The 17,086-nt window shown below is 43.5% G+C and overlaps 1 protein-coding gene across 1 annotated transcript; it reads left to right on the forward strand.

Moving 5' to 3' along the window:
• The first annotated feature begins 8,530 nt into the window (after nucleotides 1–8,530).
• On the forward strand, nucleotides 8,531–16,938 carry LOC122162079 (shugoshin 2-like). The gene is made up of 9 exons (XM_042821972.1): nucleotides 8,531–8,576; nucleotides 8,764–8,904; nucleotides 9,793–9,968; nucleotides 10,216–10,278; nucleotides 10,813–10,907; nucleotides 11,622–11,884; nucleotides 12,214–14,169; nucleotides 15,004–15,133; nucleotides 16,639–16,938. The coding sequence occupies exons 2-9, from the start codon at nucleotides 8,766–8,768 to the stop codon at nucleotides 16,835–16,837; spliced, it is 3,021 nt and encodes a 1,006-aa protein (XP_042677906.1). The 5' UTR covers nucleotides 8,531–8,576; nucleotides 8,764–8,765; the 3' UTR covers nucleotides 16,838–16,938.
• Nucleotides 16,939–17,086: the final 148 nt, after the last annotated feature.

Here is a 17,086-nt window from a genome sequence, read left to right on the forward strand (position 1 = left end):
GAATTTTGCACAAATCCTGGCACCAGTTGCTGCCTATTGCTCCACTGAACTTGTTTCAAGAAGAACTCTCCGTTCAGAAGCTGATGGATGCCTTGAGCACCAGGGATGAGCTTGTGCTGAGTCTGACTGGGCAGGCTGCTGTGCAGAGATAGGAGCTGTTAAATGGGGTTGGTCAGTGTGTTCCAGCAATCCCACATCCTCCAGGATGAGCTAACCTGTCAAAAGTGCTGATGGTGCAGAAATTCATGGCTAAAGACTTGCTGACTTCTTGTGTTGGGGAAGGATTATATTGATGATCTGAAGCCTCTTCTAGGCTTCTCATCCAAATCTCTTTGGCCTTGAATTTTGGCTCATATCGTTTGAAGGGAAAGTGGAGAGAGGTGTGGCATAGTTAAGAAACCCCATCTATGTCAGCACAAAGACTCTCAGTTAATTTATAGTTTCTGCACATACCAAGTTAAGATTAGGTCCTTCTCTATGAACTGTTAAGAATAGAGAGGAATGGTGTATACAACTGCTGTGTACAGGCTGATCCTGTAAGGAAGTTTGTGATATGCAGTTTATTTTTTTTTAAAGAAATTAAAGAAAAATTGTACCTGAGTTCAAGTCAGAACTTGTAAAAGATCCTTGTCATCTTCAGTGAAGGTTAACAATTGCTAGGTCGTCTTGTGCAGTACTGTCTTATGGCATTTCCATAAATAGACTTCAATGCCTGAAGATCAGCTGGTATAAAAACACAAAATTGATTTATTAAGTTTTCTTTTTTTGGCATTCCCTTCCAACCCAAGCTGTTCAATGATGATCACTTCTGCATTAGGGTACAGGACTGTTCTCAAGTCCTGGGTTAATGCAGCTATAAATTGTGACCTTACTTTGGCTGGCTGGCTGCCCCCTGGCTAGAAGCAGGAATCTAAGAATCTAAATTGTCTTTTTTTGTATATGAAATTCTTATGGAGTCTTTCTACCTTGTGATGAGCATTAAACACATTTCTTAGCAGTAGATTCTTCTACTGCTCCATGATGCCCTGAAATCTGTGTGTCCAGATTTCCACTTGGAGGAAGAGGGGGATGTAAGAGTGGATGATGTGACCCAACTTTTATCCCAAGGTGGCATTCATGCGAGATTGAGGGTTGTGACTATATAGGAAAGGAAATACTCTTGGTTTGTATAGCATGCAACTAAGCCAAACCACTGCAGATCTGCAGATGGAGAATAGGTGACAGTTATGCTTGTCTTTTTTTTTTTTTTTTTTTTTACAGCAGAGTTCTTTAAGGGAAATAAAGCAGGATAGTTAAATAGCACAGCTGAAGAAAATAATTATCCTAACAGGCATGTCACATGCAGGGATGTTCATTCCTGTTCCACTCTGGATCTTGGGTGAGAGTTGCACAGCACTCTCGGCAAGGGAAATTATGTAATACCTGCCTCTGGAGTGCTGCATATTCTTTGGCTCTGTAAAAATAGCATGGCGGATTGAGAAGCAGTGGGGATTCACTGAGGAAGTGTAAGGTCCCAAAACACTGTCAGAGAAACAGAAGAGAGGAAGCAAAGGGAAGAGAAGGGAACATGAGTGGTGGATACAAGATATGAGGGGTGGAATGACTACCAATATCTAAAAAATGGAAACAAGTAATGTTCTCAAACAACAAATGTGTTACCAAAGCCAGGCTAGAAGGCTTGTGATAGACTCCTTGTTTTGCTTCTGTAGCTCCCTGCAGAATACAGATGTTAGTAAGTGGAACCATAGCATGCAAAGCTGAATCCGTTGCAGGAAATGAGCACTGCATGGCAGATCAACTTCCCTCCTGCTGTGTGATGTCTTGAACACAGGGCAATGGGAGAGCCCTCATATTTTACTTAATAAATCCAGCCCTACTGTTGCTTGAACAAATGTTTTCTTAGCTCTCTTGCTCTATAGTGTTGGAACAAACAACAGGCTTTGGTCAATGATATACTAATAAAACATAAAGCCCAATTCATGTACTTATAGGCTAATCTAACATTGTTGCATTCATTATGGAGAACTTTGATAATTGAGAAGTCTTTTAACCTAAAAGTGATGGTAGAGTGTGTGTTTTGTAGGAATCTTAGCTGAAAGAGTCCTGTTCATATCTGTGTTAAGAACATTACTGGCACTTATGTTGCAGCTGGTGAGTGACGTACTAAGGTACAGGCTGCTAAGTCCCAATTGGGGTTGACGCTATATATAAAATAGCACTGCAGTGTAACTTCTGCTAGAGTGTGCTCTGAGAGGGCAGCACCTCAGGTCAACAAAGCCTAGTCGTGACTGAGTGGTAGTGTTGCAAAAAATGGCTTGGCTTGTGCAGGTCCTTCTGATGTACTGTATCAGTCTGTTGCTTCCTTGTGGCTAGTGAGTTCAGTTGCTGTCCTTTTGAGCTCTACATGCAGAATGAGGATTGATTCTTTGATTGGTTGCTGCTCTTTGGTACTCAATGCCCTGGGAAAAAAATCTCCTTCATCTTGGGCTTAAAGGGTAATTTACAGATCTATTCTCTGCAATCAGTTGTGATGCATGGTTTTAGGGAAACCCCTCATCTCCAAATTCCCTAATGAGTTTCCAAGAGTTTCTCCCACTTCTGTTGCAGCAGGAGATGCACCAAGAAGAGGGGGTGGCTCTTTCACTGACCTTTACAAAAGTACTAACATTAGTCCAAGCTGAAGAACAAACAGTAGATTGTCAGACAAGGCTTGTCCTACAGTCTTATCTCAACTTAAAGTACTCCTCTTGCAGTTGTTGTGGACTTCAGGAGTCTGAGCTAAATACATTTCTATATATATATATAAAAATACATTTTATAAATAAATTTCTAGGATGCAGAGGGAAAATACCTGTACCCTCCTCCACTCCCAAAACTTAGGCCCAGACTGAGGCTTACTTTTTCCATGCAAAGCTACTGGAGCTCAGCAAGCTATAACTTGGTGGTATTGCTGCCCCATGGTCCCCCTGCCTGGCCCTGTGGGACTCAGGTGAAATATGCTCACTCTGCTTCTAGGTGTACCCTGCAGCTTTAGGGGTAGTCAGCGTGGCAAATGGATGCAGGGAGAGCTTGAAAGGTTGAATCCAGTGGTCTTAGAAGGACAACAATTCATAGATTAGTATGCTTGCAGAAGTTCTGTGCCAAGACAAATAGGTGCACCTTTTTGTGCAGTCAGCTGAGAAGATAACTGCTTCAGAGACCTGATGGACAAATGAGAACATGCTTTGGTAATTTCTGTTCTGGCTGATAGGCCTACCCTTGCACAAGCTGCTTGCACAAGCAGTAGCCAAACTGCTGCAGTTCATAGCCCTTCATGTGCTGTGAGAGTGTGGAGGCTGTGATCTGCTGTATCATCCTGACAGGCAGTGTGCAGCTGCTAGCTGTTCATGTGGCAGCTGCTAAAGTGTCTGGATGGGGGATAAGAAACTCAAGTATCTGGTAGTTGTTAGAATTATTATTACATCTTAGGCTAGGTTGTCTGTACTTATAAATCAGAAGTCTTTTGGATTGTAAATCCCACTAGGACATGACTTAAGCTCTCAAAGTATCTATTTATCTTAGTAAAGCTGTTCAAGGCTTTGGAAATGATGGGGAGTAATAGGAGTCTCCATTACTTTGTTCTGATGAGAAAGGTGGGGGTGTGTGGGCAGGAGATAATCTGAGATGCACAGAAGCAGAATTTTGAGATTAGCTGAATTCCAGTTCCTTGACTCTTGGACTCTCAAAGATGTGTAAGTTGTCGTCCATTAATTACTGCTTATGAAAACAGATTACGTAACTTAAACTGATTAGGGCTTTGTGAGATGAAGTACTCTTAGTTTCCAAATTCAACAAAGCATTTCAGTTCCTTTCAAAGAGGGGGAATGAGCCTAAGTCTGTGCTTAAACTTAACCAGCGTTTTTGGATGAACTATGAACAGATCTGGAGATTCCGGTAACAATGCCTTATTTTCACCTTCAGAAAACTTTAACATTGATGCCTCTTGGCCATCAAGGAAGTGTTCCTGAGTCCACCAGAGACAGGATTTGGGCAAGTGCACAGCACCATGAGATAAACAAACTTAATATACTCCCTCTACTTGTATAACAGCAGGATATAAGTTGAAGGGGGAAGACAAGGGAACACCATGGGGAAAACTGCATAAGTAGTTGGAGAACATGCAGTAAAATCCTCTGCAGTATTTGTTGTGTACTGAGAAGGGTGTCTTCTGAAAGCACCCTGGATTGGAAATTCCTAGATCCTTTGATCCTTGTCCTCGGTGAGTACGACAACAAAAATATGCACATAAGAAGGATGTAAAGAAGATTCACCTGCTTACGCCAGGAATTAGGGACATTTTCCCAGCCTTCTTTCCCCGAGTGACATCTAGTGGTGCTTCTAGTTCATGCAGTGAGGAAGCTGGACGAAGAAAGGTTATGGCCAAGGCTGTTTTGGTGCATGAAATTGTGAGCTGGAGTCCTTTCTGGATGTTAGGTGGCAGTCCATCACTAACATTAAAGCCAACCATGTCAAGTATTTTAAGTGATAGCAAAGCAATGTTGAAGGCTAAGTTGTACTGAGCCTGGAAAGACAGAAGTACCTTGTGCTTTGTGCTATGTTTAACAGAGGGAATTAAAAACATCGAACAGGAAGACATTCTTGGCTTATCTGGGAAATATTATGCACAGACATTAGCTTGTGTGAAATTCCCTTAGCCACAACAAAGTTTTTCACTTACATGGGGTCTAATTCAGCAACTTAAAATCGCACAGTGCTGCTATCCATGCAGGGAGTCCTAGGAATGATGGGTGTGGGACTTCTGTGAAATAGGGGAAATGGTGAATACCAGGAAGGCTACATGTTTTGGCAGGGAAAAATGCACATGCCAGAGAAATGGGTGGAAGTTTTTAGGTTTTTAAAAAGAGGTTCTTTACAAGTATCATCAAAGCTAATGTTTGACAGTGTGTAGAGAACTCTGAACATCTCCCTTGCAGAATTGGCTGCATGTTGGTACTATAGACATCCCGGCAGTGGTTGGGACTTAACATCTGGAGGTCCCTTCCAACCCCTATAATTCTGTAATAGGTCCCCAAGGAGATATCTGCTGGACACTCCTTAATCAAAGAGTGAGACAGCTGTATGAACTAGGGGACCCTAACAGACAGAAGCTGCAAAACAAGGGAGGAACTCTGCGATGCCCTGCTCACTCTTCCTGATGTAGAGCAAGTTCTAGGCTGGAATGACTCTACTGTCACATATGCACTCAGGACATCTCACACTGCAGACTGCATGTAAGCTATACAAGAAAATGAAGAGCATCACAAGGGATGTCTGTTTTTCCTCAAAAGACAAAGTGCACAGTTCTGGAAATGGTGGTAAGGAGTTTAGTGATGCATCAGCTAGCAGGCTGCTTGCATTCTCCTCATGGTGATGTATATTTTTTTCATGTAATGTGATCTATTAATCTGCTGCTGGTTCTGAGTTCATTGGCCCACAGCTTGCCCTCTGTGTGGGTATTAACCATACTGTGTAATACCCATACTGTGGGGGTATTAACTTGATCTATGGGGTGTGAATGCAGTTAGCTGTAGATCACTGAACAGACTGAAAAAAGGCCATGCTGGGAGAGAGAAGGGCTGGCCTGACAGAGAGAGCAGCTGATGCTAGGCCCACAAATTTACTGTAAAATCAAACTACATCCTTCACTTTCCTGCTCCAAAAAACACAGACTAATGACTTTCCTAGCAAGCTGTCTGCGTTGCTGGGTACTGTTCCCATATTCTCTCTCTCTCTCTCTCTCATACATGCATTCAAATTATGCACTATCTCACTCAAGAAATTATGCGCTACCTGCATCAACTCTTGTAGTAGCTGTCAGAATCTGGGGTTGGAGCTTCTCTGACTTTGCTTACCTATGAGAAGCTTTTCTCTCTTGATGTGGCTGTTCTTTTCTTGCCTCTGCCGAGTGAGTAGGAAATTAGGCTGTGGCTTCATGCAGGACTGTAGCTTTCACTTTTTGCTTAGAAACAAAGCTACTGAGCTGGGAGAAATTAAAAGGAAAATAAATGCTACAGAGAAAAGGTTAATGCTGCACCTTAAGGTTGAACTATCAGCCTCAACTAAATCATCCTTTTACTGTTTAAGGCATTAAGTTTCACTTTTGAGTGGCTAGTTGTAAACATAGATGACTTGTTGACAAGGGAGGCTGAGACTGTTCATCTTTTTCTTTCTGACAGATCCAATTGCTTGTAAAGGTGCTATCCGTATTCAGTCGATGTAAGTTTACAGAGCAGTGAAAAACTAGACTGTTACTTCCCTAAAGCCTGTCTGGGGTTTCATCTGTAGTATGTGTGGCAAGAAGCTTTATAGCAAACAAGGATCCTATCTCTTGCTGTTTCATTAATGTTGCATTTTCACATGCAGTATTAGGAAGAATTCTAACAGCCAGGAAATCTCAATGCAACCTACTGATTCTTCGCTGTTGTCTTTCCAATGGACATGGTGTGTATCTTGCACAGGATGAATGATAGTCAGCACAACTAATGGGGCAGCAAGAGCCTGTTGGATTTTGTTGATTAGAAAGGCTTGCAGGCTGCAGTTCTGAGTGCTCAAATGGAATATGCAATCCCTTCCTCTTGGGAATGCATTTCTTGTGTTAATAGCTGGTTACCTATTAAACAACAGCATTGGGTTTATGAAATATAACCATAATGTTGTCTCGCCTTGTGGCAGCCTAAGAAAAATGCAGTTACAAAAGCAAAGGCATTACCAGGAGACAGTGGTGCCTTCCAGGAGAAAGCCTACTGGCCATTTACAGAACTTGTGCTGTACTTTCTCTTCCTCCTTTCAATGCATTGCTCTCTTTCAAAAGCCCAAGCTTTAGAGACCTGCCTAGGCAGATGCAAGAGGTAGTGGACGTGGTTCTTCGACCTGCTGTGTCTTTGCCGTAGCTGTGGAGAGCCAGGCAGGTAGCTGCTGGAGGTTTGAATATGGACTCTAAGTAGCATTAGATTTTCCTGGCCATTTTTGTAATTTCTATCTCCCTCTTTGGCAAAAGAGGCACTAAGCTTGATGCTTCTCCACTGTTTAGTCCAGCTGTGGGGCTTGTAATCAAGATAGATTTGGTTTCTGAGGGCTTGCGTAGTTAATCCTGTTCCCAGCAGCGTTGCTATTTGCTCTTCAAAAAATGCAATCCTACCTGCCTTTCCTTATGTTACACCTATCCAAGGCTTATCTGCTGGTTTGCTCAGAGTCGTGTGCAAAATAACCTTTCTGAAGTGAGCATAACCAGGCCAGACTGACCTTGGGTCCCACTAGCCAAACTCCTTTTCTATTATGTGGCAAGAGTAAAGGGGATGAAAAAAAAAAAACCTTCCTGAAATGGGGCTATTCCCTAGTTCTGAGGTGAGCTGACCTCTGGTGTTTCCCCGAAAGCAGGAAATGCCTTTGTATCATCGTAGGGCAGGGAGGGTAATGCTGCTGTGCTTGTGTTCTTACAGAAAAGCAAACAAACAAACAAAAAAAGCTAGTAGTAGTGCATACTTGGGTAAAAGTTCAAGTAGTTGCAGCAGTGAACATTAAACTGTCTTGGTTATCTCCCCATTCTCCACTGACTTGCAGCATAGGTCCTACTTGAGCAAAAGGTATTGCGGTCTTGGCTGTTACTGCCAGTAACATCTCTAATCACATCTTGAAACCTCAGTAATTGCCATCTGCATTGTCACATAGCAAAGAACTCCACTGTTTAAATAAGGCTGTGTAGAAAAGGGTCTGTTTCTGATCTGTCCACTGCTAATGTAATTTGCTGTGCTGTGTGCTTTATGAACTTCATAAAATCATGCTTAGGCTCTGCAATTGTGCAGTTTATCATGCATGGAACATAAATATCTCTGTGCTATAGCATATGCAATGCCAATGATTTCTTGAACAAGAAATAAAGGAATATGCAAGTCTGCATATGGGTACCATTGCAGGACTGATTTTTCTGGGCCAGTATTACTAGATAGAAGGGATAAAATGACTTATTCAATCCCCCCGATTAAATGTATTAATGAGCATCACCTGAAGTAACAACAGGAGAAGGAGCTCAGAAATGCTGTCCCTCCCATTTGGCCTTCCCAGCCAGACGTGGCAGCACGGAGGCACATTTTTACCAGTCTCGTTTCTACTGCACGTTGGCCCCGCATCTCCACTGCGAGCTATTCTTTGAACTGTTTGCTTTATTTTCTTCCTTCACGCTGCTTCCTTACGATATTTAACATCTGCACATGCGCTGTCAGCTTCTTGAAGATAAACTCGAAGGTGTTTGGATAGAAATGCACTCATATGGACTGAAATGTAAATTACTGAGGGGAAACAAGAACCCCTTTCGAAGAGCTGAGCTGGAAGGACAGCAGCAGTCCCGCAGCCCAGCTCTTTAGGCTCTCTGCGCATCCTCGCCTCCCCTGCGCCCGCCCTGCCCGCCGCCGGGGCGGAGCGAGGAGAGGGGCGGGCTGCAGCCCTGTTTGAATTCAAACGTACACGGCGGGTGGGGCTGCCGTTCCTCCGTCTGTCCTTCCTCGGGCGCGACGAGGGCTGCCGTCCCGCGGGGAGGGGAGGTGAGGGAAGGTCTTCGCTGGAGGCCGCCGGCCTTGGGGGGTTCGGCGGTGGGCTCGGGGTGCTGTAACGGCCCGCGGAGGTCAGCGCGGAGTGCTGCGGTGTCGCCCTGCCGGCGGGGCCCGGAGCGGGGCGGCAGCTCGGCTCGGGGAAAGTAAAGCTGACCGTGCCCACTGTCCTTCTCTCCAGCGATGGCGTGTCGGAAGGCCTCCGAAGCTTCCTTCAGCCTGAGCGATGTACGAGAGCGGATGCGGGAGAAGAAAAATGGTGTTCTGAGGACCGCCAAGTTGAATGCCTCACTTGCGTCAAAAATCAGAACGAAGATCATCAGTGAGTGTTTTGTCTTGCAGTGTGTTTGGGGGGGGGGGGGTTGACTCTTAGCGAGAGCTTTTGTACTTAACAACACCTTACCAGCCTTTGGGCTTTTAGAGAATTTGATACCCCTGCAAATGAGGGTCAGATGCCCGCTGAGGTGTTCGAATGTGTCTGAAGGATGTGTGACTGGCAAGTGAAACCGTGGAGGAGCAGCACTGGGGCAGTTTCAGGCTACTGGAGAGTGTCTGTGGTGGCACTGGACGAGTCTCTCTGGGCACACGAGTCCTCAGGGTCTGTATTAGCATCCAGTCAACAGCAGTAAAAGGAGGAGGTGTTTTAATGCTTATACTTGCCATTGTAGAAGCCAGTCCAACGGCATTTATAGGGGATGTGTTGGAGAAACAGTGCATAAAATCAAATATTACTATTACTCGCATTTATTTATCATAAAATTGGGGAAGATGGGTTGAAATCTGCTGAAGGTATAGAGGGAAATGTAGGTGTCTCTCCGTTTTGGGTGGAAATGAGGACTGAGAGCTGTAGTTGGTTTTCTTGATCAGAAGCATGCCTGCCTGTAGCCAGCTCCCAAGCCATTCTGTCATTCATTAGGAATTGAAAGATAGGCTACTGGCTGAGCATGACCCTCTGAAAATGGAGATGTCTGCATCTAAAGTGTTTCAGTTATTATGAAAAGTCTTCCTTGCTGCTTTCTGGAGAATTCCATACCTACCAACATATGGGAATGAATTACACTGCTGTGTTTGCGTAGAGGGCTGTTGAGTTGTAAGTATCTGAGCCTGAGGGAAGGCTAATCTAGGAAGACAGGCAAATATGACAAGGGAGGAGAAAGGCATGGATGAAACCTTGAATGCTGATTCAGTGTGGTGATTCTCTTGCTTACAGACAACTCCTCCATTATTAAAGTTTCCCTAAAGCACAACAATAAAGCACTGGCACTGGCCCTCAATGCAGAGAAAGCTAATGCACAGCGGCTTGCCAAGGAGAAGGTCATCTTGCAGATGGAGTTGGAGCAGTGTCACTTCCAGAACGCTTTTCTGCGGAACAAGCTCTGCTTTCTGGTATGGCATTAATGGAGTTGTCAGAAGGTGGGCAGCACTAGCTCCTCTGCCTTGGGAGAGGTGCATGAGCTGTCACTGATTGTCCATATCTTCTGCATCTGACATGAGTCTCCATTACATGTATATTCTTTGCTTTAAGCTATGTTCTCCCCAGAGGAGCTATGCTTTCTTATGGTTGCCAGTATCCTTGTTTGAGCAGTTGTTTTTATTTTAATACCCTTGTTGTTTCTCTGTTTCCTCAACATAGAGTAATGTCTTGAAGGAACTTGAAAATCTTGTGGAGTCAGTTAAGATGGCTCGGCTTTCTGAGGTAAGCACTGGGGAGTGTGATCATGCTGCTGGTTGTACTGGAAAGGAGGCTGTGTTTGTCTCCTGCTAAATTCAGTGTTGAACACATTTGCCATTTAGCTTGCTTGGAATGTTATGGCTGCTTCCTCATTTTTAACCTGGTGCTAACGTCACTTGAAGTTCATGTGGAATCTTCCCACTTCCTAGTCTCAGATTATCTAAACTAATTTAAGTCCATCCTTCTGCCTGTGGAGGCAGAATGTGATTCTGCTGCGACTCATTGTGCGCAGTTTGCACAGTAAATGATTTCTAGTAGACCAGGAAGTTGCAGGCTTAGGCCCTGTCCAATATAGCTAATGTTCTCTTAAGAGATGGATAAACTGCCTTCTCCAGTGGGAGGACAGGACCTCTGGTTGTGCAGTTTTAAATGGCGGAAGGTCACTGGCAGTATTTGACACTTTCCTGGTTGGATCCGAGCTGCTACTGTCTGTGTGCAGGCATTTGCACAGGTGACTGCAAGAAACTTTAACTCCCTTTCTGTTTATCTGCTCTCCAGTATCGTCCAAGTCATCTGTCCCTGTCTAATGGCCAGAAGACCAGCATGACTGAAGATAGCTGGGCTGATGATATTTCAGATGGTCATCTTCTGAGGTTGGCCTTTAAGTCAGATGCTGAAATGACTTTTATGTGTTTTACGTGTGTGTTCAGTTGTTTGTATCTTGTGACTTGTCTTTCCTAAAACATTCCTGTTTGCTATTTTCCTTTAACCTGTCTTTCTGCTGCCATTTCTCATCTTATTTGTCCTAGTGCCAAGTCTTTTTTTACATGAGCTTGCCCTTTTCTCTCCTCTCCTTTGAAAACACATCACTTTCAGATAAGTTTTTTCTTCTTGTTTGGAGAGTGCTCTAAGATTTCCTTCCCAGCCCATTTTGTCTCTGACAATGCAGATGGTAGATCCTTTGGAGGAAAGGCCCTGTCTTTTGAATTTACTGTTGTGATGGTTTAATTGTAGCTGTTGTAAACAGTTAAATCCTATTTCTACTAGTGATGTACTCTTATAATCCTCTTCTATGAGAATACTTAAGCATGTGTTTAGCTACAGGGAAGAAGGCAGTACTTCCTTGTTGCCTCTGTATTTTTTTCCTGCTTCTGCATATGTAGATGTGCACTTTCCTTATGAATTGTCCTTGCACATAGAGTAAAAAAGCTATCCTGGGCAGATGGTGTATGTTCTTCAGCATCTGAAGGTTTCTGAAATGTACTGTAGCACATTGGCTTTTGAGAGATGAAAGCTGTGTTGTGTTGGATTCCTTAGTGTCTTGCAAATGTGGAACATGCTCCATTGCTGTTATTCTTTCTCATTAGCACTGCAGCAATGCCACTGAGGGTGCCCATTTCAAAGCCTGCAGATTGTAGACAAAGTGGCAGCTCCACGGCAGTACGGAAGTCCTCATTAGATCTTCAGAGATGTGCTCCTGATAAGCCCCTGGAAACTTTGTCTGTTTCTGAAGATGCTTTGCCACCACAGTTGGCTGGGAAACTTCAGTCCCACCAGAAAGAAAATGGGAAGAACAGGAGTGAAAGAGGGGAAGCGCAAGAGGCTTTTCTTGACTCGTGCCTCTTCAGAGGTAAGTGCATCTTTACTGGTTGTTGGTATGATTTGGCATGTATGTAGAGCCATAGCTCCCCTTAGCTTGTAGCTATTAGCTCCTGTGTTTCTAAAGTTATTATATTAGGGCTGGTTAAAGGATCTTGCTTTGGGCTGCCTTTGTTCTGACCAAAGCTGAGCAATTCAGTTACGATGAGTATGTGAAGTCTGTGGAACAAAAATAATGCATTTTCTGTCTTCTGGTTTTGTGGTAGGATTGCAGTGAATATTTTGTAGTGGTACTGAAAAAACTGACTTTTTGCCTGCTATGTTTCTGAGTCTTAAGAATGAATGTTGTCTTTCTAACAGAGTCCTTGTGTGCCACTCAACAAAATCTCAACAGTTCGTCAGCACTTGCCTGGGAAAGTTGTCCACTTCCATATGAAGATGAAATGGTGAAGCACTTCTGTGATCGTCTCTCACAAGGGCACGTTACGCAGCGGAGAAAACGTTCCACTTGGTTTGCAACAAGTGCTCAGTCTTCAGGTGTGGATATCACCCCACATGTCAGTTCAACTCGGGCAACCTGGTGTGGTATTGTGAAGGATAGCAGCAGTTTCAGTGAAAGCAACACACAGCCACAGCTAAAATCTCCCAGCTCACTGACTTTACCTACTGAAGCAACTGTTAGTCCCAACAGAAGATCTTCAATTAAAGAAGCTTTTTGTGATCAGCCACAGGCTGAAGAACCTAGGTGTAGCACTGAAGTAGATTCCAGCTCCGGTGAGGTCATGGAGTTTGTTCCTGTAAAGATTAAAAGTAAAGTTAACTGTAAAACTGATGAGAAAAAGGCTGCTAAAAAAGCAAGTGCAGGAAGAAAGAAAACAAATATGATTAAAACCAGTGCAAAAAATGGTCCTGATATACCTCAAAGTGAAGAGAATACCCAAAATGCAAAGAAGCCCATTTCATCAGAAGTTGCAGCATGGCCTAGTGGGTCGGAGGCTTCGGATCTGGAGCAGGAGGCTTGTGTTGGAGCTTTGGACTTGAAGAACAGAGGCTCTGGTGTGGTGCAAAGTTCGCATTCTCCTAATAATGTCAGAATCAGAAGAACTTACATGGTGAACAAGCCACAGCTGAGTAGTCTTGAAAGTGGTGACTTAGTGCAAGTTGAGAAAGATGGAATAGTTGAGATCCAAAGCATGGAGAGCAGCTTGTTAAAAAGCCCAGTTCATACTGTCTCAAGTCATGAAGTTCCCTCAGATGATTGCAGTCTGCAAAATTCATTTTTGTTGAGGGGTGGGACTTCAAGTGCATATGCTTTACAGGAAGACTCATCAAATGTGACCACAAAGAGTATCAGACAGAAAACCAATAGAAAAACTAGAGTAATTAGTCAAATAAATGACTTTGAGGAGAATTTGCCGAGCAGCATGGAAAAAATACTTGAGGCCAGAGCTGAAGAGCAACGTAAAAACAGCCAGATAAGGAGGAGGAAGACAGTCACGAAAAGCAGTTGTCAGAAAAATGAAGGCAATTTTGACCCATTTATAGATGTTCAAGGAATAGCTGAAGGTGGCACAAGAGATTCACTAGTTAAATGTAGAAAAAGGACTTATTTTGTCTGTCCTTTGGATCTTACAGGAAACTTGGGTTCTGTCCAGACAGATTTTGAAAAGGATGAAATGGTGCCATCTAAGTGTATTCTAGGGAGCAAAGCTAGCAAAATTCCCAGAGTTCAGAGGAAGGGAGCTGCTCAGAACAATAAAAAACAAACAGAGGATCCTCTAGAAAAGGAGCAAACTAAGGTTCTCAACACTGGTTCTGTGGAAGAAGAAAGCAATTGCAAACCAAAGCCTCGGAGGAAGAGGAAAACCTCCGTTCCTCCAAAGACCAGTTCTGTAGACAAACAGAGCGATGATGCCGGTGTCCTCCATGAGAGTTCTACAGAACTTGTGTCTAAGCAAACTGTATTAGTTGAGAAATCTTCTTGCCCTACCAATTTGCTGTCTGAGCTGGGTGCCTCCCTGGAAGAGCAGATAGCTGACATTTCACTTCCAAATAATCTTATGGACCTGTCGCAGAGCCTTGAGTCCTCCTCTGTGATCTGTTCTACAGACTTGCCTGTCAGCTGTGGGCTTACAGATCTACCAGTTTCCAAAAACTCGGAGACCAAAGGTGAAAGAACTCCAGCAAAATCTTCTCTTTGTCCAGAAAGCTCTCTGCTATTTAAAGAAAGGAGGGCAGAAGAAGCATCTAGGGAAAAAAACAAGGTTGTGTCAAGTTTTAAACATTGTTCCCAGAGTTCATCTCCGCAGGAACCTGGTAGGTGGCAGAATGGGGAGGGGACCTGTATTTGGGGGTAAATACTGCAATAAAGATTGCAGACAGTGCATGCATTTCTGTTCCTCTTCTGGGTTTGAAAGATCAGTGTGCATTTACGCTTCCATTTAAACTGACCAGTCACTCCTGTGACTGCATTTGTATGTAGTACACTAGCATTCCTTTAAGAATTTCAGATTGCTCTTACATGCATGAACTTTGGGAAAGCACTGAAAGCATGTCCTGTGAGTACCTTCTTTTCCTGCTTTGTTGTCCATGGGATGTGCTTGTCTATTTAGAAAACTTGTCTCAAACAGCTGAAAGGTGTAACCTGATGTTAGCTCTGCCTGTGGTCAACACTACTGGGGCATTATTTTGTTTTTCAAAGGATTTGGAGGGTGTATTCTGTGGCTCTAGTAGTAGTTCAGCAGTTAAGCTGATTTTTGCCACAGTAAACCTGGCAGGGTCCTGCATTATGGGAAGCCTCCTAGGTTGTCTGGGTATCTTAAGCTTGCTTTCTACAGGCTGTCAACTTGATACCAGAACTTTCAACTCCCATTTTTGCAGAAAGAGGCTACTACATTTGAGCCAATGATATTTATAATATTAAAGATCTGTATTTTTTTAGAGAGAAGCCTAATTTGATTAATGAGCTCACTTGTGAGGAACAAGTGTAGGATTTTGGAACAAAAATGGTCTCCTGAGTTTAGAGGTGGTGTGATTGGATTCAGGCTTAGGCAGAGTTCAGAGAATCCTGGTGATGCAGACATCTGGAAGCTGTATTTCTAAAGATATTTGGAAATTATTGTGATCAGCTCTGTGAATGTGTCTCTTTAGAAATCAGGCCACTACAGGACTTGACCAATGCCAGGACTTCATCTCTTGTCCCCTGCTTGGAAGAAGTATCAGAACGTGCATCCAGACGGAGACCAGACCCAGCCTGCTACCGAGAACCAAGTCTCAAGTGGTGGGGATTTAAACTATTCATTCCATGACTTTTCCTATGCTGGAACTCCTGCTCTGCTCTCACATACTTGCTGTCGAGGGCTAAATCCTCTGTTTTGTTGGTCTTTCAGTCCCTCCTACCCTTGGTGTTTCTGTGAGTCCCTCTTTACCACAGTGCAGTTAAGCATAACTTATGCATTAGTATATGTGTGTGTAGGCTTCTTTTAGCTGTCAAAGATGTTATTTCCTTCACTGAACAAATGCATCTCTTAGCAAGTCTGCATATGTGGTACCCTTGTGCTAATAAGGGATTAGTATGAGAATAAAATACAGGACATGGGAGCTGGGAGAAATGAGTGAGAAAATATAGAGGCCTTGCAGGCACCAAGGTCAGTGAAGAAGGAGGGGGAGGAGGTTTGCCTGCAGCTAGTGGAGAGGCCCATGGTAGAGTCTCCTGCAGCCCATGGGATACCATGCTGATACCATGCCCATGGCAGAGCAGGTGGATGTGGCTTGAAGGAGATTGCAGCTCACAGAGGGAGCCTGCACAGGAGCGAATGCTTGGCCAGAGCTGCAGCCTGTGAGGAGCACTCATAGAGGAGCAGCTGTCTGTTGCATCTGTGCTGGAGCAATTTGTTTGAAAAAAAATAAATAAAATTTACACTCTATGTTATGTTGGAGCAGTTCTTGAAGAGCTGCAGCCTGTGGGGAGTCCACATAGGATTGGTATGGGAAGAACAGCATCCCATAGGAGAGGCTCTGTGTTGGAGTAGGAGGAGTGATTGAAAGTGGAGACAGTGTTGGACTAACCACAGCCCCATTCCCCTGTGCTCCTCAGAGTAAATAAATAGATATGGGGGGGTAGAGAGACAGGAAAGATGTCCTTTTTGTATGAGTACTTGCTGCTTTAATCTGTTAGTAGCACTAAATTGCCTTCATCTCCTTTACGCTGAGTTTGTTTTTGCCCGTGACTGTAATTGGTGAATGCTCCCCTGTCCTTAACTCATGAGCTTTTCCTCCTCGTGTTTTCTCCCCTGTGCTGTTGGGGTGGCAGTGAGAGGGCAGTATGGTAGACTTAGCTAGCCACTGATGTGAAAACAGCAAACCCTATGAGCAGGTTGGTTCTGTATCTGCTTTTTCTAGTGGATTTGAATACCAAAACAGCTAGCTGCATTTTTTTTCACAAAGCAACTGCTGGTTCAGTATGGACAGTGGCTACTGTACTTTACAGTTAACTCTGTATTGTACATTTAGCTGCTAAATAATGTCTTCAATTAAATTGATTTTATTAAAATCTCTGTGCTGCTAGGAATGATACTAAGTTTTTCAGTATCACTGTTTGAACTAGTGAGAAATTGGTTATTATATATGAGTCAGAAAGTACTTGTACTGTGTAAGGAATTAACTTTTACTACCGAGTCATCTTATGGTGGAAGCATTTCAGCAAATCCATGAACTTTAGAGACTGAAATCATGTATATACAAGAAATCTCTTGGTGCTTTAATCTAATGCTTCTGGTTCCACAGCAAACTGAGGCGGGGTGACCCATTTACAAACAAAGAGTTCCTCCACTCCCCTGTTTACAAAACCAAAAAGAAGAAAAGGCCCAAAACCAAGGAACTGACCAAGAATATCAAAGAAGAACAAGTTCCTGTCGGATGTCCCAGTGCCAACGCAAGCAAACTAACATCAATGGGAGACGAGAAGCAAGAAGTGATGCAGTAGTTGAACATGTAGCCTGTAAGTTCCTGCTTCTGTGTCTTTACTAGGATGTCTCTAATGTTTGGTATAGCTTTTTTTTTTTTTTTTTAAAAGTGTAAATAAAGTCTCACAGATAATAAAAAAAACCAAAACATTGTGACATCTATTCCCTAACCTCTTTGGGCAGAGTATTTAATGTACAAGCTTCATTTTATAAAAGGCTCCCCCAAGTCAGTTGGGATTATCTACTGATTTTGCGGGGCCTTTGTTTTC

This window comes from Centrocercus urophasianus, unplaced genomic scaffold (genome assembly GCF_019232065.1).
Source record: "Centrocercus urophasianus isolate 14NV4802_14NV808 unplaced genomic scaffold, USGS_Curo_1.0 seq_20, whole genome shotgun sequence".
NCBI lineage: Eukaryota > Metazoa > Chordata > Aves > Galliformes > Phasianidae > Centrocercus > Centrocercus urophasianus.

Coding starts and splice junctions, on each gene's coding strand:
- LOC122162079 (XM_042821972.1), top strand. CDS start 8,766: ATGGCGTGTCGGAAGGCCTCCGAAGCTTCCTTCAGCCTGAGCGATGTA. Junction 9,969..10,215: donor GGAACAAGCTCTGCTTTCTG/GTATGGCATTAA, acceptor TCCTCAACATAG/AGTAATGTCTTGAAGGAACT. Junction 10,908..11,621: donor TCAGATGGTCATCTTCTGAG/GTTGGCCTTTAA, acceptor CTTTCTCATTAG/CACTGCAGCAATGCCACTGA.